Here is a 24,667-nt window from a genome sequence, read left to right as displayed (position 1 = left end):
TTAGAAGAGAGGTAAGTAGGAGTGTTCGTCGAGAGCACTTGGTAAACAAGTGTCATTAGGTGATAATTCCTTCATTCATTTATGCGTAGCCATTCCAATGTTTCGAAATATGGTGTAACATGAGTGTCATGTCGCAGTTGGAAGGCATAGCGTATGCATGAGTTTTGTGCTCGCTGAAGTCTCAAAGCTTGTTCAGCATTTAGATTGACTAGTACTGTATCACAGTAGTCTAAAATTGGGAATAGTAGTGCTTGGATTAATTTTAATTTAAGTTTTTGAGGAAAAGAATTCTTGTGACGTTTCAGGGGATATAGAGCTGCATGAACCTTTCTACATACATTTGTTACGTGTTCATTCCAGGTCAGATTCTCATTGATGGAGATTCCAAGATTAGTTACATTTTTAAGGTGCGGTACAGCAATGTCATTGATTATGATTGGAGGAGGATTGATATTGCTTATTACATGTAATAATTTAGAGTTTCCTATGATAATACTTTGTGTTTTACGAGGATTTATGAGTAAGTGGTTGTTTTTAGCATAGGCGGTAAGCCTTTCAATATCCGAATTAATGTGCTGAACTGTTTCATGTAAATTGTTTGTAGTGGTGTGTTTGTATATCTGCATATCATCAGCATATAAGTGGTAGTTGCAATACTGAAGTGTGGAAGATATGTCATTAATATGCAAGACGAACAGTAAGGGCCCTAGAACAGACCCTTGAGGGACACCGGATGATTTTACAGCCCATTGGGATCTTTGATTGTTTACCACTACGCACTGGCGACGATTTGTAAGGTACGACTTAAAAAAATTAAGGCCTATCGGGCTGATATGCAGAGAGCGTAGCTTGGATAATAGTATGTCTATATTTACCGTGTCGAACGCACTACTAAAGTCAAGGAGTGTCAGTATCGTTACCTGCCGTTTGTCCATTGCTAGATGTCATCTGTTACCCGAAGAAGTGCAGTCGTAGTACTGTGTCCCTTTCTGAAGCCAGATTGCAATGGGTCAAAAAGAGAATGTCTGGTTAAGAATTCTACTAGCTGCTCGTGTACAACTCGTTCAAGAACTTTCGAGAGGGGGGGAAGAATCGAAATAGGCCGGTAATCAGATGGCGCATTTGCTGTGGTACTGGTATGCTTTAATATTGGGGTTACTAGAGCATCCTTCCATGCAGTTGGAAACGTCCCGGTGGTGAGACAGTGGTTTACAATGTGGGTAATAATTGGTAGGACCGCGCCAATAATGTTTTTTATAAAGCCTATTGGGATGTTATCTGCTCCTTTAGCTTGTGACTTAACTGAATTTAAAATACGCTTTACATCATTTACACTGACAGAGTGAAAAGAGAAATTATTTTCGTTTTCTGTAAGGTCACTGATTATTTTATTTAGATTGATATGATTTTGAGGTTGAGATTCCTTTATTGGGTTAGTTACGAAGTGAGAGTTAAGTGTATCGAGAGATATAGTTGGCATATGTGGCTCTTTGCATTTTCCAACACCCATAGCTCGAAGTTCATTCCAGGTTTCACGTGCATTTAAGTTCCGTGTTACATTTTTAATGTGATTAAATTTGCTATTGTGAATTAATTGCTTTGTTCTGTTACGTAAAAGACGATACTGTTCGAAATCTAATTCATTATTTGTTTCCTTGTATCGGCGGAACATTGCGTCACGGCGAGCCATTGTTGCTTTTATATCGCTTGTTAACCAAGGTGCAGGCGAGCGAGTGACTCTAGCTTGCCTAACTGAAGCATGTTTGTCATATAGTCCTATGAGTAGAGAGTTAAATCTTCTCACTTTCATGTCTGTGTCCTGCACCTGCTTTATATCTTCCCAAGGTAAACTGTACGCATCATTTTGGAGTTGTTGTAGATCGATATTTTTCAGATCCCTATAACTAATGTATTTAGCTCTGTATTTTGGTACACGTAGAGAGTAGCACAGGTAAATTAAGTCATGAGTTGATATGTCAGGTACAGGAAATTGACCGTACTTCAGAACTTTATGCGGGTTATTTGTAACTAGGAGGTCAATTCCAGTATGGCTTGTGTATTTAAGTGTATGAACATGATTCGTTGCATCAAGCGATAAGATCGTCATGTCGACGGAGGTAAGTAGGTTGCTGATTCGTTCTGATTTGCCAGTCAGGACTAAGATATTTGAGTTAAAGTCACCAAGAAGTAGTATATGCTCGTAGGTTGGTACTAGTTTGAGAAGGTCAGATTCAAGGTCAGAGATATTAGTAACATTCGGTGGTTTATAGACAACTCCTACCAATACTTTTTGACGGTTAATTATGGTCTCAGCAAACATATATTCTGTATGTGGAGTGATGCCAGATGATGATCTGATAATTATTCTACATTTAATATATCTCTACAATAAACTGCTGCACCTCCACCACGTCTGGCAGTGCGATCATGCCGATAGAGAGTATATCCTTCTAGATTTACAAGGTTAGAGCTAATTTTATCGGATAACCAGGTTTCAGTAATACACATAATATGCATGTTACAGGTTGATATTATCGAACGAACTTCATCTATGTGACTGGGGAGTGAGAGAGAATTGATATGGCAACACTGTAGACTTCGCAAGAACTGAGACAGAGATTGTTTCAATAACAGTTCAGTAGGTTGAGGGTTGGGGACAGTTGGTGAAGGTACACGAGGGTTATTTTCGTCTTGGAATACACTCGGATCAATGACACTCAGGAATGCCTCATCTACCGTAACAGTAGTTTTAAGGACACCAGCTGCTGACATGTTTAAAGAGTAGGTGACTCATTCCTGGAACAAACACTGATAGCACACACACACTGACAGACACACGCAGATAATTAAATTCACATAGCATATGTTTGAACATTTCAATAGAAAAATAAGTAATAATAATAATAATAATAATAATAATAATAATAATTAAATAAGGATACTAATAAAATTACACTAATATACAGTTGAAGAGTTAGTCTAGAGTAGCGTTTAGCTAAGGTGCTGTGCTCCAGGCTTTAAGTGTACCTGCCGGCGAGAATTTCCGAAATAAGTAGAAGAGAAAGAGTTTGTACGTGTGGGTAGAACTGGTGAATGCTATACGACTATTTTAACGAATTTGTTACAAATGAAGAAATAGTTGAGGAACTAGAAAGCTATTTCACAGTAGAATCTACATACACATGGTGAGATACTACACTATGGTATTGCTCATTTATTTGAGAGCGTTCAGTTCATCCATTGTTGTTATGTTGTGTCTGGTTTCCCCTCTTTTTACAACAATGCGTCCCTGTATGGTCTAGACATTTCTCACTCCAAATTTATCTACAGCCGCCTTTAATATGAGAGTGCGAGCCGCAGTCAAGTCCTCCCTGATAGTGATTCCAGTGCCTGCTAACCTGCGCTTGTTACGGAAGACTTCCTCCCTTTTCCTATAGCTTACGAATTTCACTATTATAGGGTGTTTCACTCCCAGCCCCAGCCTGCCAACTCAGTGAGACCTATCAATATCCTGCACGGCAATGTCAAGGCCAAGTTTATCTTTAAACAACCTGACTGAAAGTTCGTCCGTATTCTCATTAGGTGATTCGGGAATTCCGAACACACGCACACTTCCTCTACGTTGATATTGCTCCAAAGCATCAGTACTCCTTTTGAGTTCATCCTGCACTGCTTTCAGTTCAATTTCCCTATTTTTAATATCAATTTTAAGTTCATTGATAATCTCAGTGTTGAAGTCCAGGGTGGCCTTAAGTTGTTCAGCCACGGCCTTTGTGACACTTTCAGTTATTGCCTCAACGATAGCCGAGAGAATGTATTTCGACTGTAGGGCTTCTCTTACCTGCTGAACAATGCTGTCCGCTAGGGTCGCCTCACTTCCGCTGCCGGCTAAAGGTCCCGTTTCGGTCCTGGTTCCCCGGCTGGCCGCATTCCTCTTGTCTCTTCCCATACTTAAATTTTGTTTATATTTGCAAAAATCAACTGTACAGCACAGAGTGATGATGTGAAGTAAGTAACGCACACTTTTTAAAGTTGAAATTCACTATTTTCGTAACGAATTACGCCTTTATTACACTTGCTAATGATCGAAAACTGGGAGCACACACACACACAGCACTAACAGCGTTGCGTGAGTCTTTGCTATTTTTCATTAGTACCGCAACATGACAAATACCGTGGTTCTACTTTCCTAGCAATAAGTACCATTATGAGGACCCGATGACTTGGATTTTGGACTCCTTTAGGCTACAAGAAACATCGATTCAGTATTGTGCTATGGAAGCAGTCCCTTTGTCAGTTTTACGTCTGTCTCTGTGAATGTGAGGCATTGTGGGTTGGATCCACTGATTGTTTTAAATTCATATCCATCCATTCATTCTTCGTCCTCATGTTTTGAAATCTGGTCAGTGGAGGATTTTGGACTTTTAATTTGTCATTCCATATTTCATCTCATTTCATACCATTAGGGCCCGATGACCTCGATGTTAGGCCCCTTTAAACAACAAGCATCATCATCAAATTCTCAATCACTCCCTATTGGTATGAGCTAGCTTCTTCCTCGTTTGCTCTTCTGTAACTTGAAATTATTCAAAGTGGGTATTAAGTATATAACACTGGATGCTGATGGGATCTGAACCCACAGCCGTCCGCTTTCATAGGCAAAGGTCTATTGATTGATATGATGTGGCCTTGCCACATCCCTTTGGCATGTAGGCTGTATTTGCTCGCATACTGCGCCCCCTCGCATAAGGTATGCACCCAAGTTTTATGAGACAAAATATGGAGAAAATTTATAATGACCACATTTTCTTTGAAAGATATGTATTTACTAAACAATATTTAGGCTTCTGTGTGACTGCTTACCCTGCTATGGTAATGAGTAGAGCACATAGCCAGCATCTCAATGCCGAGTGTCGGGTGACAGTAAATTTCAGTCCCCTGAGGTGATCCAACGGCGGATGATTTTCCTTAGGTTGGATGATGGTTCCCTCAGCGTAGAAAATGACACTGTAACTGATCAGCTAGTGTCTAACCCCAGGTCAGGGGTGGCTGCAAAAGGTGTCTGTTCTCCAAATTAGGAGCGGCATGATTACCTGCTGGCAGTAAGTCTAAAATGCCTTAGGGAATGGTGACTATCATAATAACAGCCTAAAATGAAAATGGAACCTTTAAATCAACTTCAGAAAAGGCTAGATCCCCCACTACCTGTTTCAGCTTAAAAGAATCTTCACGAATATTTAAAAATGAAATCGAAATTCGCCTTTGACCTCGTAAGTGTTAACATTCCTGTTCCTCTATGTTAAGTGTGTAACATTTACTAACTTTTCCGAAATGGCTGCTCTGAATCTCAGTTTGGATGTGAAATTGCTGTATTTTGATCTTCTGGACAATACAGTAAAACCTCATTAATACAAAGTCGTTGGGACTCAACAATCGAACTTCGAATTACGTGATTTCGAATTAACCGCCAGCTCGCAATTCAGAAATGCCAACCCTTGTCGTGTCAGAAAATATTCTAAGGCCTGTTACTGCATGCAGTTAATCTTGATGCACAGTTTAAAGCTTTCAAATGCCATAGAAAAGAACAATTTTCAAAATGTATCCAACAAGGTGCATTCAAATAATGCACTTGGATAACTCACCGACATACATAACCTCGCGCAACGTAAAAAGAAAACCATTCAAAGACGAGGAGAAATCCATGCTGGCTCCCATGTTCAAGAGCTGTATTCATTGGATTACTGTACTGTATGCATTTCAGATGCCCTGTACATACACAGAAAGTACCCGATGCCCTTAAAACATCGAACTTTCCTACAACGAGGGGAGAAAGTCTCCCGTTTCCATCTGCATTACAACAAAATATGGTAAATACAGTCACTCTATCCTTATATGATTTCCTGCCATGGCACTCGTGTCATAATTCAGAAATGCCAATACTTGCCGCGTCACAAAGTATTCTAAGACCCATTAATGCATGCAATCACCTTGATTCACGGTTTAAACCTTTCAAATGCCATGGAAAAAACTATTTCCGAAATGTATCCAACAAATTGCATTTACATTGCTCAAATAATGCACTTGGATAAATCACTGACAAACATTAACACGTAACAAAAGAAAAACCACACGATACAAAGTTGAGGATAAATGATGTTGGCTTCCCTGTTCAAATGCATTATTTTTTTGGATTACTGTACTGTTTGCATTTTTTTAGATGATTTGTTTTTGCATGGAAAGTGCCTAACATTGTGGCTTATCAAACTTTCCTATGATAAGGGGAGGAATTCTCTCGCTTCCATGTGCATCGTAACACAGTACAATGATGTCCCCTCCTTGTATGATTTCCCAGCTGGCACTTCCTCCTTTAAAACCATAAGACAGTTTGGGCTTGGCATTAAAAGAAAGCAATTTAGTTTCATCACCATTACCGGTAACAATTTGGTTCGGTGCGTATAAAATTGATTATATGAGCCACGCTTCTTCGTCAACTGTCGGCATCGTGGATTCTGTTTCTCAGCACACTGCTTGCAACGTGATATTTCGGCGTTCCTTAAAACTCTGAATACAAAATAATTATGATTTCACTCGAACTTAGCAGTTATGAAGCACACTATAGACACACCAAAGTGAGTGAAAGTGCGGAAAACTACTCCTGCACGTTCCAGAAGATGCGTTCTATCATGAAGGGGATAAATTTTTAATTTAAATTACTCTGTAACATGATATTGTTTTAAAATGTAAAGGCAGTTTCGAATTAAAAGTCTGAATTTGTACTTCGAATGACGAATTATCCGTATTTCGAATTAAACAACATGCAAAACCGTAGCTCATGTTTCCAGGAACGAAAGCTTCTTTGAATTAGGCGAGATTTTGAATTAACTGGTTTTGAATTATCGAGGTTCTACTGTATTCCTTTACCGAGCTCGATAGCTGCAGTCGCTTAATTGCGGCCAATATCCAGTATTTGGGAGATGAGTTCAAACTCCGTCGGCAGCCCTGAAGATGGTTTCCCATTTTCACATCAGGCAATGCTGGGGCTGTACCTTATTTAAGGCCACGGCTGCTTCCTTCCCACTCCTCTCTCTTTCCTATCCCATCGTCGCTATAAGACCTATCTGTGTCGGTGTGGCGTAAAGCAACTTGTAGGAAAAAAAAACAATATTCCTGATAGAAGAAGGTTTTGCATTGCAATGATTTTGAAAAATCTGATGGATTCAAAATTTCTACTAAGATACAGATTATAGAAAACAGTTGTTAGTAAGGTAGTTGGTTCAATTTGAATGAGGAACTTACCTCTTTCTCCCACGCTGCAGGTACGGATAGCTTTTAAGATTTTATGTCGCTGATCCTTTTCATGTAATAGTTTCAGACAATGTTACAAAGCTACAGTTAGTAGAATTGTTAGTAGAGTTTGTACAGAAATAGCATTCATGAGGTGGAGGTATGTAACATTTCCTTGACTGAAAGAAAGTCATAAGTTATGAATTCCATTAGGGTCTGTATTGGCAGTTGATCACTCTCAAAGGGTAGAGAAAGGTCCACCTCTTCAATACCGTTGGTGGACCTTTCTCTACCCTTTGATAGTGGAAGAAAGTCAACGGATTATCTGCGACTTCTATGATATATACTGCTCAGTGGTCTCCCTAGGACCTTTTTAATGGCCCTGCCGTTTTCAGAGACCACCCGGCTAACATAACCTACATATGTGCTAGTTACATAATATTAATACATATTTGAGTCATTGGATGCTCCAGATTAAAATCTAAATACTGTAAATTTCTTTATTCAATGATAAATCTTCATTATTGTCAGCATAATTGCATCAATTTTATCGGAGTTTAAGTTTCTAACTTGACTATCACGTAGTGTCGTGTGCGAGCGGTGTCTGTACTAGTGAGGAATCCCATGCGAGCACTCGATTCTGCAAGACATCATAAACCCGTATAGCACTTGACAGCAACAGAGTGGTAAGCCCCGATATTATTATTATTATTATTATTATTATTATTATTATTATTATTATTATTATTATTATTATTGAATATCCAGAGCAGTTTGGAACCCTATTTTACATAGTATACTAGGGTTATAGTTAAAATACATATTCAGTTTTACAATGAAAATGAATTCATGAATCTAATCGACAGAAAATGAAGTGGATGACATTAATAAAATATTTGTAACAGCATGGCTTCTTAAACAAATGATACAGGGGTTTTGATAATGCAATGTTGCAATAATTTAAATGAGAGTTCAAGTCATGCTTTCTTTCAAGTGCAGCACATTCAAACAGTAGGTGGTCCATGATTACATGATTATGAACGAGCAGTAGAACTAGAAGTTCAAAATACTCTGTTATGTTTTTTTGTGTTAAAACACTAAAATAGTTCATTTTTCCAATTAGTTTACCTGTCTGATACAATTGTTAATGTCCTGAAGGGAATAAATCGAAATTTTATCACATTAATTTTTTACTTAGTATTCCCCGCCTGGTTACTCATTCCTGCTACCTGGCCGACAAAAATTTCTGGGGAGAACACAGCTGCTTTTCTGGTATTTTAGATGTAATAAATTGTGCACATGTAAGAATAAAGTGGAACGGATAGTTTCTTCTTCTTTCAGATGGACTTACTTAGGAGTACTCTTGTTCAATAGGGAACATGTGTAATTTTCCAAAATACCTTTTTTGAAAAGTACACCAGTGAAATAGTAAGGAAACGCATTGCATTGTGATAAGTTACCTTGATTTCTATCATTAAAAAAATATTTAAAAGTGTCTTTCCGCAAGACGAGTAAAACTTCTTGTGACGTAAGCAGCAGGCTGTGATGTCACCGCCCAGTACCATGTAAAGCTCTACCAGCCACTGTGCATGAATTGATACCAAAAGCTGAATATTTATTGTTTGTGAATACAAATAACTTTGAAAGAAGGGTTTTTAAAAAAAGCACATGGTGACGACATTCTTGAGAAATAACGACTCTTTAGTGGCTGCAAACATTTGTGGAACAAAAGCAAATTAGCATCTCTTATATATGTGCGGTGTGCTGTAACTCATAGTACAGGAATAACAAGGAACATGAATAGACAGCAACTTTCCTAACTTCTGTTTTCTGTATGCCGTGCATGACCGCATATCATATGCATGAACCTGAAAATCGCTACTTATTTTACAAGAACATGGAAAGTTAAACCTTAAAATAAACTTGCATGTTATTCTTGTAAGTGCTACCATCAGTGAAGGAGTTGATTTTTGATTCATTATGCAGCTGTTGATTTTATTTTATGAGGGGCGTTCAATATATAATGCAACACATTTTATTTCTCAGCCAATTTTGGATTTTTAAAAAATCGGAATTTTGTTAAGACATCTTTGAATATTCCTGCTTCGTCTCGTAGGGTTTCATTAATTTCCAATAGGTGGCAGCGCCTTCAGAATGGCATCTGTAACGGAGGTGCATACCAAACAGAGAGGTTATTGAGTTTCTTTTGGCGGAAAAACAGAGCATCTCAGAGATTCGTAAGCACTTGCAGAATGTTTACAGAGACCTGGCAGTGGACAAAGGCACGGTGAGCCTTCTCCATGACAACACAAGACCGTACACAAGTCTGCGTACCTGACAGGAGCTCGCAAAACTTCAGTGGACTGTTTTCCTCATCCACGCTACAGCCCAGATCTCGCGCCTTCTGACTTCCATTTGTTTGGCCCAGTGAAGGTTGCACTCCATGGGAAGCACATTTTGGATGATGGGGAAGTTATTGATTCAGCACGACGTTGACTCCGACGTCGGCCATGCGAGTGGTACCACGCAGGCATACAGGGCCCCATATTACGTTGGCGTAAGGCCATAGCATTGAACGGAGATAGTGTTGAAAAATAGGGTATTGTAGCAAAAGTATTGGGGAATAATTTGGTGTATTTGAATCATCAATAAAACCAACCTGCTTTGAAAAGAAAATTTGTTGAATTATATATTGAACTCCCTTCATACATATATCGCTGAGTACACTGCTAGCTGGAACAGTAGGACTTGCACGTGTAAGAGAAGTATGGTTTTGAAATTGGCATTTGAAGACATTGTTTTTTTATATAGGTCATTGCAGTATGGTGATATTCTGAGTTTGAATTTTGTTCTTATGAAATATTTTATTTCTTCCTAAGATTTTGAACTGTGAGTTTAATCTTTTGCTTTGTTTTATGTTCAGAAAAAAGGTCGTACAATAGTCATTGATCCTGAGAAGGACAAAACTATGGTACAGGAACTGCTAGACTTCAAGGATAAAATGGACAACATTGTGTGTAACTGCTTCCAGCGAAATGAGAAGTTTGCCAACAGTCTGAAAGAAGCATTTGAGCATTTTGTTAACCAACGAGCCAATAAACCAGCTGAACTTATAGGTTAGTTTTCCATATTTCTTCTTTGTCATTATCACCACCATTGTTGAAACCAGGAAGTTATTAAGCCTAAGGATTATAGAATATGAAAGTATTGTCTGAAGTATTTATAATTATGATTCAGGGAACATCAGTCTGTGGTGGCAGCTGATAATGTCTCTTAAGGTTTTAGAAATTGTCATCCTTAATTTGTTAAAATGGTTTGACCTGACTCTGGACATATAACTTTTCTTTTGAAAAGTCATAATCATCATCATAACAACTTAGTTGTACAGGGTGGCGCAAAAAATAATTCACCAGTTGTATAATTTATCAGTCGCAAGAGATATCCCATTGCATACCTCAACAGTACCATAATGTGGAAAAACAAATGACGCATTATTCATTATACCATTACTAGAGAACTAGTGTTTTCAACATGGCTTATAAGTAGAGTTCGTGGTTTATAGCATTTAAAAATCGGACATTTAGCGTTTTTATTTTCAAAGTTAGCGTTTTTTAGCATCTATACTTCTCAAATTTAGTGTTTTATAGCAAATTTGTTAAAAATAGGCATAATTTGCAAAATTGCACACAACAGTTGGGAGTAAAATCATACTGTTTAATCACAAATTGCTAGTCGTGCAGTTTTGAATACACTATGGAAATTAAGACAAACGTCAGCATAAGATTGCAAGAATTATTTACACACACATATGCACAAATATGCATATTTACAAATTTACAACACAATTTCAAAGTGAAAAATGCTGTTCTGAATGTATTCATCTATTACAGTACCACAGACCTACAAGGAAGAAGAATTTCAATGATGATTGAAGTACAACATGCCAATTGTTTGAATGGTGTCGTCCTTCATTCAAGACCGCCTATCAGTTACAATCATGTTGTACTTGCTAAAAAACCTCTCTACATCGACACTGTTCTTAGGGGCCCACAATGCACTGCAGTGCTACCGAGGCAAAGGAAGGAAACTTTAACATGTTCCATGCAGTTCAGGTCACGATGTGCCCCAAAACGTTACTCTTATCCGTCGGTGCGAACTTCCCAAAATTGCGAAGTAACTACGTCCTAGTTACGAATTTCCATTAACTAATGGCAACATAGTGTTTCAATTGAAGTAAAGGATCGAGGCATACTGTTAGTTTTGATCGGGCCACCGGTGACCCGAACAAAGTTTTTTTCTTCTTCCATTCATATCGCTTCGGGTCACCCTGAGTCCCGATTGTTGTCTGACCTATATTTTTACACGGGAATTGCTTAGTGCGGTTACAGTGAATGAAGCCTAGAGTGTTGCTGCCCGCAGATGGTAGATTGTTGTTTAAGGAGTACCACCCTTCTGATATCTGCTTTCTACATTGCTCTTAGGTAAGCGAATAGAGGTTATTGGAGTAGTTATTGACATATTTATTATCTTCCATAGATAATATTTACAAGCAATTTCACGTCCTTTTTTTAGGCATGGAGCCTTCACATTCTGACACACTGGTGGCACGGATAAGAAAGAGCGTTAGGACAGCACTGGGTCCCGGACGAATTGTTCATTATTTGGAACAAAGTGATGACAGTGACTGATTTCTCTCCTGTATCTGATGATGACCCTACGTACAACCTCCAAGATAGTGACTCGTCGTCTGACACAGACAGTGACTCTGAAGCATGTGGGTCAGCTATTTATGGGGACGAAACGCTAAGTGATAACTCTCCAAGTCAGATTGTTGGTAATGGCGATGTAAGTAATGACATGTGCCAAGGTGGGGTCCTGTAGGGGGACATGACATTGGCATACCCATTTTCTATGATGACACAGAAGTGAACATTGTGACTAATTTTGATAGCCCTTCTGATATTTATAACATGTTTGTAACACAGCAAATTATGCAGACTATGGTAACTGAAACAAACAGAACTTGCTTCACAAAAGTTAGAAAAGTGTCCACAAAAGAAAGGGAGGCGGTTATCCAAATGGATTGATACCACTGAGGAAGAAATGGCCAAGTGTTTGGGGATATTACTTGTTACGGGGTTAAATTATGTCCCTGAACTGGCACTTTATTGGTCGAAGAACTCTTTACATGAGAATAAGGTAATAAAAGCCACTATGACTCGTGATTGCTTCTTAGATTTGCTCTCCTGTTAGCATTTGTGTGATAATGAAACCCCTAGGGAGAGAAATGAAAGATTGTATAAAGTGCAACCTCTAGTAGACCTGTTTCAGAAAAATTTTCAGAATGCTTTAACCTCTGGGAAAAATTATTTAGTTTAATTTCCAGGTTGAACAGTGTTGTAGTTGTCTGTACATCACGTACAGTTTGCCGACGTTTCGAATACATTGCTGTATTCTTTGTCAAGGCGACTGAAATACCCCTACTCGATCCGAGGTAATCGGTCTCCCATCAGACCGAGTAGGGGTATTTCAGTCGCCTTGACAAAGAATACTGCAATGTGTTTGAAACGTCGGCAAACTGTACGTGATGTACAGACAACTACAACACGGTTCAACCTGGAAATTAAACTAAATAATTCTTCACACCGTGGAAGCTTCACCCTGGGAAAAATGTTGTAATAGATGAGTCTATGGTGCCATGGAGGGGAAGATTGCTTTTCAGGCAATATATTCCGAACAAATCACCTAAGTATGGAATTAAACTATATAAAGTGTGCACGGAAGATGGGTATACATTTGCAGTAAGAGTTTATCAAGGGAAAGATGATAAGCTGCAAGGGACAGGTCACGCTGAAGCGGTCGTCATGAACATTGTGAGCCATTGTTGGGAAAAGGTCGCATCTTGTTCGCCGACAATTTTTATACAAGTGTTCAATTGGCACAGAATCTATTGGACAAGCAAACACTTCTCTGTGGAACAATTCGACCTAATGAGAGCGGTCTCCCCAAAGATGTGGTTAATAAGCGTCTTCAAAGGGGGGAAATTTGTGGAGCAGAGAATGAAAAGGGGGTCAAAATAATTAACTGGATGGATAAGAGGAGAGTTTTGATGATATCCACTGTACCAGATCATGGTGATATTCTGGAAGACACCGGAAAAAGGAACAGGAAAGGAGATCCAATTTTGAAGCTGAAATGTGTGTTGCGCTACAAGAAGATCAAAAAGGGTGTTGATCTTGGTGATCAAATGCCGTCATATTACACCCCATGGAGAAAGGGTGTAAAATGGTGGAGGGAATTTGCCATTGAACTTCTCCTGGGTATTACAGTTGTAAATGCATGGATCCTACCTTGCAAGTGCAGTTCTGGGGAGGAAAAAAAAAAATTGTCATTTTAAGGAATCTCTTGCCTTCTCTCTGTCAGTACAGGACTGCTACATCTTGTACACCTCCAACAAGGAACAGGGCGCACACACTGGGTAAACTGGAAGGACCAGCCAGAAAAATGCGGCGATATTGCACAGTGTGTTACAAGGAGATATTTGCACAGCATGGTAAGAAAACTACCGACAACAAAACAAAGAAGGTGGCGACATTCTGTGCAGTGTCCAGGAGCACCAAAAATGTGTATTGAGTGCTTCATTGAAACTCACGTGAAAAAGTGCCAGTGAACGTGTAAAACGCAACGGTGACAGTGTTTGTGTTGTATCTCGTCTGGAAATCAGATCTTAATTTTACTTGATGACTTTTCTGAAAAGTATTGGCAAATGATGTTATATTTTTGTTCCGTTTTTACTGTAAATAGCTGGGATTGTTTTTGTGTCTAGTAAATATTGTTCTGAATTTATATCCTTTCTCTTTTGTGATATTACTTTTTTTTACTATGCATAATATGGAAATAATTAACATAGGCCTCTCATATTCCCATAAAAACAGATCAATGAATGAGAATCTAACAATTATTTCCGGGGTCATTTCTGTTTCACACAATTGTTGGATCGGAACACTGTCGCACAGGTAAATACGTTGGAATGTCTCCTCAACAATAATGCACACAGCAAGTGCACATACATTGTTTAGGATTTCATACTAGGGAGTAAACAGTCAAATTTGTCAGGTCACCGGTGACCCGAACCGATAACTAAAGGCAGCGTCGGGTCACCAGTGGGCCGATACGACGTAACATTAAGTCATCGAAATTCACTGCCACAGGGAACGTGTTAAATTAAGTACCATCAACATTTGAAGAGTGTCAGTGTTTTTGTCCATTCTAATGTTCTGCAGCATCTGTTGGTGATATGCCTCGCAGTCCTCGACAAACTGATCAACAGTGACACTTCTAAAAACAGTGGCAACTTACACTTCAAAGACGCAAGTGATTTGGGTTCCAGAGCATTATTTTGCCCTGCAACTGCAGGATTAAATAAATTGCACACTTTGGAAAACACGTTAGTATCACTCATGCCCATGTGCTTCGAGAGCTTAGTTATGCATTTAAGCAAACACTGCTTAAATTGCACCTTGATTTCCTCTTCCTTCGTATTGTTTCTGCAACTCTCTAGCAGATCACTTGTTTCCAATGGAAACCATCCGTTAGCACATCTCTTCAGTTCTCCACAAATAGTAGTAAGATCATTCCACAGCTTGTGAGCATACAGGTAGGATCCCTCCATTACTGTGAGTGCTGCATTAATTTTTACAGATATCTGTGAAACAAACTTTATCTGAACTTCTAGCAACGGAAGCATATCCTGATCTCTAAACATATCTAACACTGAATGGCCACTGCTATTTAGGGAATTCTCATCAAGAGAGCTAAAGAACTCTACCAGGGGTGTGAAGTACTTGTCAAGATACTGGACTGAGCGAAACCAAGAGTTCCATCGGGTGATGACAGGAGCTGGGATCAACAGTGCATTCAAATCGGGGAAATTACCTTGCAAAAAATTAAGATAGGAGTTCTTCAACTTCCTACAGTGGAGAAAAGCCATCGTAAGTTTTGAAACCAAATTGTTCAACTGTGACATTTCCTTGAGAATAACATCCCCCACAAGATACAACTTATGTGCAAAGTACTGGAAGTGAAGAAGATGGTCTCCAATAATCGTCTGTAATGCCTGGAAACGTGTATCCATATATCTGGCAGAATCTGACACTAAACCCAGCACTTTTTCATAATCAGTATTATAGTCTTTGAGAGCATCAATGATGGTTCGGCTGCATGATGTCCCGTTGACAGCATCCAAAAATGAACAGCTTGCCAAATAAACTTGTTGTTCTGCAGTTGGTGTGATCGTCCCGAATAGAACAGCAAAGGCACATCTGCCTCGGCTGTCCGACGTCTCATCTTCAGTTACTACAATGGGCTTCCCGTCCAATGCAGCATTCGCTTCTGCCCTTGCTGAATCTCCGCAATGTGGAACATAATCTCTGCTAAGGGCACTGACTTGAGGCGGATCTCCTGATCCTGGGACATACCTATGGGGCCAATAATTTCGTTAAACATGCTAATAATAATAATAATAATAATAATAATAATAACAACAAAGTTTAGAGGTAAGGACAAATACTTAAGAGTTGGTTTAGTGCTGGCGTAGCGAATCACTGAATGAGTTTTAAAGCTTTTCCCTATAAACTTCCATTTATGTACATGAAAACAAGCTATTATTTTACATCCTAGATGGTCTATGAAATTGTAATATTTTAATATAACGTCCATCCAAGTTTGTTTGTTTGTTTTTTTTTTTTTTTTGGTTGAAAGTTTGAATAACCTAATCTAAAATTCCACGTGAAATCGTCATACTCGGAAACGTGCATCTACGTGGTTTTTGGTAGGAAGTTTACTTAACCTAAAATTCAACAAGGCTGTATAGCAGTCGTAATACTTCAAAACAACCATCCACGTGGTTGTCTTTGTGGGGGAGGGGGAAGATGAGGAATATAGGCTAGTTTATGAATATTTCGCAGTCAGGTAGGCTATACCACTCAAGATGGTGTAAATATGTTTTCAGACTTGCCAAGTCTCCCGATTGGAACGGGAGAGTCCCGATTTTTCATCATTCCTCCCGATCGCTGGGTCCGATCTCCCGATTTTCAGAGCAATATCTGTAATTTTTGTTTTATTTTAAACTCCCGCGTATTTCCTCGTTCTATGGATATATGGCTGAGTATGGCTGGTCGATAGTTCTAATAATGATACCAGATGGCAGTACGGGGCACATTGGCCAGTCATGTGCTGCTCTTTTGTCTATAATAGTCATTCTCTTTGCAAGCGAGTCAAGCGAGTAACATTCTCTTTGGAGTAACCTAATCTCAGAAGTAGCTCACCATAGTCGTTCTACCCAGGGCAAGACCTGCAGAAGTGCTCGTGTTGTGCCTTAATATTTGTTTTGGCCAAAATGTCAAAAAAAGAAATATGATGCAGTGTTTAAAAGTACTTATAGGGAAGAGTTTCCGTGTTTGAGTGAATCCAGAAAGGGACCAACGTTTACATTCTGTACTATATGTAGGTGTGATTTTTCAGTTGCGCATGGCAGGAAATGCGATATACTCGAGCATATGCAAACGAAAAAACATAAGGAGTGTGTCCAGTGTGTAGAAAGAAACCAGAAACTGAACTTTTCATGTAAAAACCAAGATGAAAATCCTGTGACGAATGCCGAGGCGTTATTTACATCATTTATAGTAAAACATAACCTGCCTGTAAATTGTGCCGATCACGCGACCTTTGTTTCGCAAAATGTTTCCCGATTTGGAAATCGCTAAACAATATGGGTGTGCTAGAACGAAACAGCAGCTATCATTACAGAAATGTGCATGGAAGAAAGGGCGAAAATTGTATCAATTTTGCAGGTGAATGCATTTTCTGTTGCTACTGATTGTAGTAATAAAAGCGACTTGAAGATATATCCCATTGTTGTAACATTTTTTAGGCCTGAACTCAATGAAATTCAGAGTTGTCTACTCTCTGTGCTGAATTTAGAAGGGGATGCTACTGGAGCTACCATTGCCAATCTTTTGCTTTCAACTTTTCGGGAGTTCTGCATTCCATTAAAAAACTGCCTAGCTCTTGGTGCTGATAATGCTCCAGTAATGGTAGGATTAAATAATGGTGTGGCAGGATGTTTGAAACGGGAAAATAGTAACATAATCATCGTAGGCTGCTCTTGTCACCTAATTAATCTTGCTGCCGAGAAGGGTGTGGCATGCTTGCCCGTAAATGTAGTTGAAAGTATAATCGATATATTTTATTATCTGGAAAGAAGTGCAAAGAAGAAAGAAAAGTTAAGAGAATTTCAGACTTTACACAACACAGAGATAAGGAAAATTCTGAAGTATGTGCCTACTCGATGGTTATCACTAAGAAGGTGTTTGGATAGGATTTTGCTTCAGTGGGACCCTTTGATTACATTATTCAGGAGCAAAATTGTGAGTAAGGATTCTCAGATGGGAACTTTGAAGACTTACAAAATTCCTAAGCACAGTTTAAGTGCAGATGTGTCTTGTCTGAAAAGGTTAAGGATTGTCATAACATTTCACCTCACTCCTCAGTTAAAAGGAAAACCCAGTCATCAGTTTCACTAAAAAAAATGAAACTACTTATGACACTAAGAGCCATGCGTTGTCACATGAAGAACGACTTTTCATGTTCCTTTCATCAAATTTACATAAATCTTTTTGCCTTTTCCCCTCAAGTTTTATGGATATCTTTGAGAATCCAAACGTAGCTCTTCAGTCAAGTATGCCGCACATCCACTTATTGAGGTCAGTTTTGGAGGAACTATTGAAGAATGTGATGACAAGGTTTGTGAAACCAGATGTTATTAAAAGATCCTTCTCTCTTCTTAATGTAGATTATCATACTCCAGCAAATCAAAAGGATGATTGTGATCTGATGATGGGGAACTCTGCGTTTGTTTTAGTGAACACCTTGAAGTCTGAGGAAAAGCGCATATTATTTGTCTGTTAGAAAGTGTTTCTGTTCATTGTGTGACTACATGGTACACAAATATCCATTCAAAGATGAAGTTTTAATTAATTAATGCAGAACTTGCAAATATTTCTGCTATAAGTAAGGCATCATTTTCTAGCCTTAGATTTTTCATTAACAAGTGTCCGAACATTTTGACTAGTGAAATGGAACATTTGGATAAAGAAACTGATATTCTGCACTCCCAGTTCTGTAACTTTCAGCTTGAAGAAACAGACCCTGCAAAAGGAAGAATTGATGTTCAATGGGCATTGGAAGGTCAGATGAAATCAGCTGATGGTGTACTTAAATATGACAGACTTTCTAAGGTGATGCTTGCTATTTTATCAATTCCACATAGTAGTGCAGAATGTGAAAGGATTTTTAGCAGAGTCACAAAGACGAAAACACAGTTCCGATCCTTGCTGTCTGAACAAACTTTGGAGAAACTTTTAACCTTGAAATCAGTTCAGCAAGGCAAGTGCTTTGAGCAAAAATTTAGTTCTGAGTTTCTGAAGGGGGCTAAGTCAGCTGCTGGTGTGTTGAACAACAGTTAGTCGTAATGGGATTGCCATGTTGAAGGATGAGAAGTCGCATGTTCTTACAGTTCAGGTATATCCAGTATTTAGTATTCACATGTAAATGATGAAAAATATATATATGTGGGCAAATGGAATTGTTAATGTATTGAATTATAATGAATTTGTACATGTTCTGCATGACTACATGGTACGTGTCGTAATACGTTGCGATTCGCTGCAAAATTTCTCCTGATTTTTCACTTTTGAAAGTGTCTGTGTCTGTGTTTTAAACACAAATATAAATAATGCCCAAAAATATCTCTGAAATCAACACTTACTTTTCAAGGTAGTCTTGGAAAACAGGATGGTCCAGCTTGTGGATGGGTATATCTGCAGGCACATCTTCACAGTATCTCAGTGAACGTTTCTCGCATTTTGCTTGTTTTGCCTTTCTGTCCATTTCTACTATTGTAGCTTGACACTTGACGCCACGCTGTTGACATGCTGGTTGAGGAAAAAATTGCTCCTTTAGTAGCATATGGGCTTTGCTCTTGTATTGTTTATCCAAAACATCTTTCTTCTTCCATTCACTTCTTTGATTGCAGGTCGGCACATCAATATATCTCCGACTTGTAACTCTCGGCACACTGATCGTAACTTCGTTTCTACCCATGGCTAACAGACAATAAATCGCTAGCGTACTTTAAAACAGAGCTACTACTCAGCACCTGTGTCAAGAATAACCAAATATGATGAAGAGTCAACACAAAGTGAATGAACGCGTGTGCTTGAAAGTGATATCTGGGTTCCCTAGTGCTGAATCGGTAGACCTCGGTTATCTTCGAAATTCATATTGGCAACCTTTGAATCGCAAACTATGAATCGAGTAGGCATCACCGCGCGCATTGTATTAAGCTGTGTGATTGGTCGTTCTTTGCATCGCTCTTTGGCCGTGGAAAGATAGTCCACACATTGAAAGATTTACGCGCTGTAATAATTCTTTCCACTAAAATAAATAACCACATATATCTTATTTTTAAGGGAAAATGCATTGTTTTTAAAAAGATATGTGTTTACCTTGGATAAAACCGAGAATTTTGCATCTATTTTGCATTTTGAACCATTATCACATCTAATCGCTAATTCGAAATCGCTAAAAACCACTCGTAGGGGTCATATAAGGTGGAGGCACATACACTGAAATGTTGTAACATATTTTGCATTTATCACAAATGCTAAAAACCACAAACTCTACTTATTAGGGAAGTCTTATGACACAGCAATGATCAGCACTTTTGTTACTCTTTCATAGATTGAAAAGCATTGTTGTGACTTAGAGGCATTTATGACAAAACAGTTTAATACACAAGGGACACCTTGCAACAAAACCATTCAAAAGCTGTATGTGAAATTAGTACAGGAAGGAACAGCATTGAACTGAAGCAACATCGTCCGAAGCCTGTTTGTTCTCTAGAGAATATTGATGCAGTACTGGTTGCTGTACAGAGGAACCCTGGCAAGTCACACAGAAAGGCAGCAGTACAACTGGGAATATACTAGACGCTCCGTTTAACGGATTCTTATAGATGACGTGCATATGTAGCCATACAAGATGACCCCTGTTTATAAGTTCACTGATGAACACAAGTGTCGGAGGCTAATATTTGCTCACAAATTCTTACTTTGGCTTTCTTGTGAGACGCATTTTCATTTCTACTGTGGTATGGTTGTATCCACAAGTGCTTCATGAAAATAAACATCATGCTCTAAGGAGATTGCAGTATGTAGCTTCAAGTCTCTTATTTATCTGACCCTTTTTATTTGAAGAAATTGTGAACAGCGAGCATTACTAGAGCATACTCCACACAAACTTTGTTCAACAACTTCTTGCCTCTGCATTGCTCTTCAGTACACAGTGGTTCATGCAAGATGGAGCAAGGCCTGACACTGTGAACATTGTGTTGGATTTCGTGCATGAACGTTACAATATACTGGTCATTTCACACGTTTCTAGGTTGTTCCAAGGACAGGCAAATTTGGTTCCCCAGTAGTTCAGATCTCAACTTATCTGTCTTTATTCTTTGGGGGTACATAAAGGAAAATATTTTTCAAAAATGTTTGCGAGATCTAATGGAGCTCAGAAGCTTTATTCTTGCAGTGAAATCACAGAAGACATGGGCTATAGGGTAATCATTTACATCAGTGTTCGCTTGAATGAAGTTAGAAATCGAAATGGTGGCCATATTGAGCATGTGTTGAGTTAGAACAATTTTCGAATGTGTGTAGTTTGTGGGTTTTTTTTTTTTTTAAGGTATTCGCAATAAGATTTTTATTCAACAACAAAATATCGCATCATTTTATGCGCCACCCTGTAGTACAATCTAGCTACGAGCCTAATTCTGACTTATATACAGTACTGCCATAAGTTCTGTCAGTAAAATCTAAATGCGCTGTAGTATTGTAATTGTCTATGGAGCAGCATGGCAGCGCTATATGTCATCGTCCACAAGGTCATCTTCACGACTCCGCCAGTAACCGGCTTGCTGTGTGCCAAAAGCAGGCAACATAAAAGATGGGCTGGGGTCTGCATGAGAATCGTATCGCTATATTGGTGTTATTTCGTTGCGTAAAGCGAGCTAAGATATTTTTTCTGCAATGAATCAATGAACGATTTATGTTTCGGACAATAGCATGGTTTAAACAAATGGGTGCAACTGTTGATCGCGTCAGATTGGGCCTTCATAGGTGTGTACGCAGAAAAGTTGTTGTTTAGATTTTTGTGCAAGGATTTGACACAATCCTTTGCATAAGCAAACAGTTTTGTTTCATGAAAATGAATATATCTCCACGAACTATGTTGCGTATTTTGAAGGAAAGAGCCGTTAACAAGCAAAATGATCGTGTGTACACACGGTCCTCCAAAGAAGCAAGAGAGGAAGTGCCATGTGTGCATTGCGGACATCAGCCTGCTTCTGTCATAGTATGGTGAGTGGTTTCCTGGCAGGGAACATCGGAGGTGCATTTTTGCGAAGGTGGAGTAAACAGCTGTCTGCCAGACATCGTTGGAAAAGGTGATGCCACATATCAATTCGAAGCTGTTTGAAGGGAAATTGTTGATTCTTCGGCAGGATAGCCCTTCTCTACACAAAGCAAAACGATGCAGCAGTGGTTGCCAACCAAGGTTGCTACTGACTGGCCTAGTGGAAGTCCAGACCTCAATCCATTGGATTAGTCTCTGTGGCAGAAGCTCAAGGCAATAACACGTCAAAAACAGCACTGCGATATTGAGATGTTAAAAAAAATCAATCGCGTCAGCTTTAAAAAAAAATTCCACTGGACACGATTCGTGCAACTATTAATAAGTGACCTCAACGTCTTCGCCGCAGTGTTGCGGCACATGATGATCATTTTGAATAAGAGTATGTTCATTCTGTAGCTTTTTTTGTGTTTTTTCAGAATATATGTACGTTAATGGATTTGGATGAGATTGGGAAGACAGGCAACAAAAGCCATGTTGTTTACAGATATAGTGATATGGGGTGATGATGAAACGGAAGTGCAAAAACTAGTAGATGTATGGAATCAAGAGAGAAAAATTTGGGATGAAAGTAAGCACAGAGAAAAGTAAACCAATAGTGATGATAAGGGGAAGGAAGGAAGAGGAAAGATAAAACTGAATGATAAAATTCTGGAAGTGGTTAAAAGTTTCAAGTTCTTGGAAAGTGTGATCACAGAAGATGGAAAGATTACTGAGGAAATTGGATAAAGAATACAACAAGCATACAGCTTGGTTAAGTGTAAGAAAGGGCCAAGAGCCCTAACTTCGCCGCAGAAAATAAAGGCTTTATCTATCTATCTATCTTCTACCAGAGTGTAAGGGGTATTTTGTGGAACCAAAATGTCCCAAAGAAATGTAAAAAAGTATTATATTCAACCTACTATGAACCTATACTAACCTATGCAGCTGGATCATGGACTACAACAAAATGAGAGGAGAGTAGAATACAGGCAGCGGAGATGAAATTCTGAAAAGGTATCGAGGGCATGACCAGAAAGGATAGAATTAGAAATGAAGAGATAAGGAAAAGGACAGGAATCTTGAAACTTCAAGACAGGATAGAAACAACAAAGCTAAAGTGGTATGAGTCTATGATGAGAATGGGAGAAGAGAGAGTGCCAAAAAAAGCTTTTTCAGAGAAGTGAACAGAAAAGAGACCACAAGGAAGACCCCGAAAGAGGTGGACAGATTCAGTGCACTTCAGTGTGGAAGTGCATAGAGAAGACGGGAGGAAAACCAGAAGATGTACTTGAAAAGAGGAGAAGAGTGGTGGAGAGACAGGCAGCGATGGAGGTCCTTGATTCACAACCCGACCCAGGAAGCTGGAAATAGAAAATGAAATGATAATGGATTTGCAGCGTTTTATTTAGTAATTATACACATTGAAATTACTGGCAGCCCGTACGGTGCCTGGCTGAGTGGCTCAGACAGTTGAGGTGCTGGCCTTCTGACTCCAACTTGGCAGGTTCAATCCTGGCTCAGTCCGGTAGTATTTGAAGTTGCTCAAATACCTCAGCCTTGTGTCGTTAAATTTACTGGCACATAAAAAGAACTCCTGCGGGACTATATTCCGGCACCTCGGCGTCTCCGAAAACCGTGAAAGTAGTTGGTGGGACGTAAAGCAAATAACATTGTTATTATTATAGAACGTACAGCAGTACTGTGTGTATATCCTTTGACTACTATCATACAGGGTCATTGTTGACCGGCGTACCAAGTGGAGGACAGTCTATTAGGCCAGTGTATTCAGTGTGGAGGAAATCTGCACGTTAATTCTTGGTTGTTGGAGTACCAAACTGAACATTAAAATTTAGGCCAGAAAAGTAAGAGAAAGAAAGGACATAAGCACAGAGTTCATACGTAGGAGAAGGCTTGCAAACTTTGAATATTCTGTACTGAACATTCTCCAGGTTCAGTATGAATCACAATACAAGTTGTATTGCGAGTTCCAATTGAACAGAGAGTTGTATATTGAAGTAATGATTAGCTTTTTTTTTTTTACAGGTATGTTAGTTTGTTCAAAGTGTTATGTTTTGTATTTTGACTGACTCGAAAACTGTTATATTTCTAGATTAGCACATAAAATTTCACTTCATGACATTAAATTGGGCCGATCGTCCTTTTGGAAACAATTAAGGACAATGAAACCTCGTTAGTACGTTCCTCATTAATGCGTTTTCCCGCTTATCACGTAAATTTAAAGTCCTGATACTCATCTTATTAAATCTACATGAAAATACCTCGCTTATCATGTCACAAATTTTCGCTATTGCTGCTTAGATAAATAACATTTTTCCTAGACCTGAAAATGTTATTCTGACATCCCTTGTGAAAGAAATGTTATTTCCATGTGTTGCTTCTTATTTAATGGGGCCTAACATCTAGGTCATTGGTCCAACGTTATTTCCAACTCAGGAAAAGGCCTTCCTCAACTTCAAATGATAAGTTGCACTTTTGGGGAATGTTCGGTTTTGCTTGCCGGTTAACAGTGAGATCGCTGAATAGCAGAGTGAGCCTGTTTGTGTGGTTATTATTTGTCGCGTGATACGGTAGCCTATATCTGGATTAGGAACATAATCGTGTGAAATTGACTAGCGTAGTGCACATTTGTCTTGTGATAGCACAGTTATGGTTACGGAAAATATTGTGAATTCCTTAATCATGAAGTCAAAATTAAAATCTGTCAGAAAGTGGACTGACATAAGTGCGCAGAGGTCGCCAATGTTGGAACTTGCACCTTCAAGTTTCGACTCGATTACTCAAGTTGGCCAAAGTTTCGTTTGATTCAAAATGGCGGCCAAAATTTCCTCGCAGATCGCAGTTGCACATGGTCGAA

The 24,667-nt window shown here is 38.9% G+C and overlaps 1 protein-coding gene across 1 annotated transcript in view; it reads left to right on the top strand.

Annotated features, from left to right (window-relative positions):
• Cul4 (cullin 4) overlaps nt 1-24,667 on the top strand; it is a 111,431-nt gene that overhangs the window by 48,574 nt on the left and 38,190 nt on the right. Inside the window, exon 7 of the mRNA XM_067152114.2 lies at nt 10,208-10,400. Within this exon, the coding sequence (XP_067008215.1) occupies nt 10,208-10,400 (193 nt within the window). The remainder of the gene's footprint in view (nt 1-10,207; nt 10,401-24,667) is intronic.

The sequence above is a fragment of the Anabrus simplex genome, chromosome 8 (assembly GCF_040414725.1).
Source record: "Anabrus simplex isolate iqAnaSimp1 chromosome 8, ASM4041472v1, whole genome shotgun sequence".
Classification (NCBI taxonomy): Eukaryota; Metazoa; Arthropoda; class Insecta; order Orthoptera; family Tettigoniidae; genus Anabrus; species Anabrus simplex.
The sequence above is the reverse complement of the archived record's forward strand: the minus strand, read 5'-3'. Positions and strand labels throughout refer to the sequence as shown.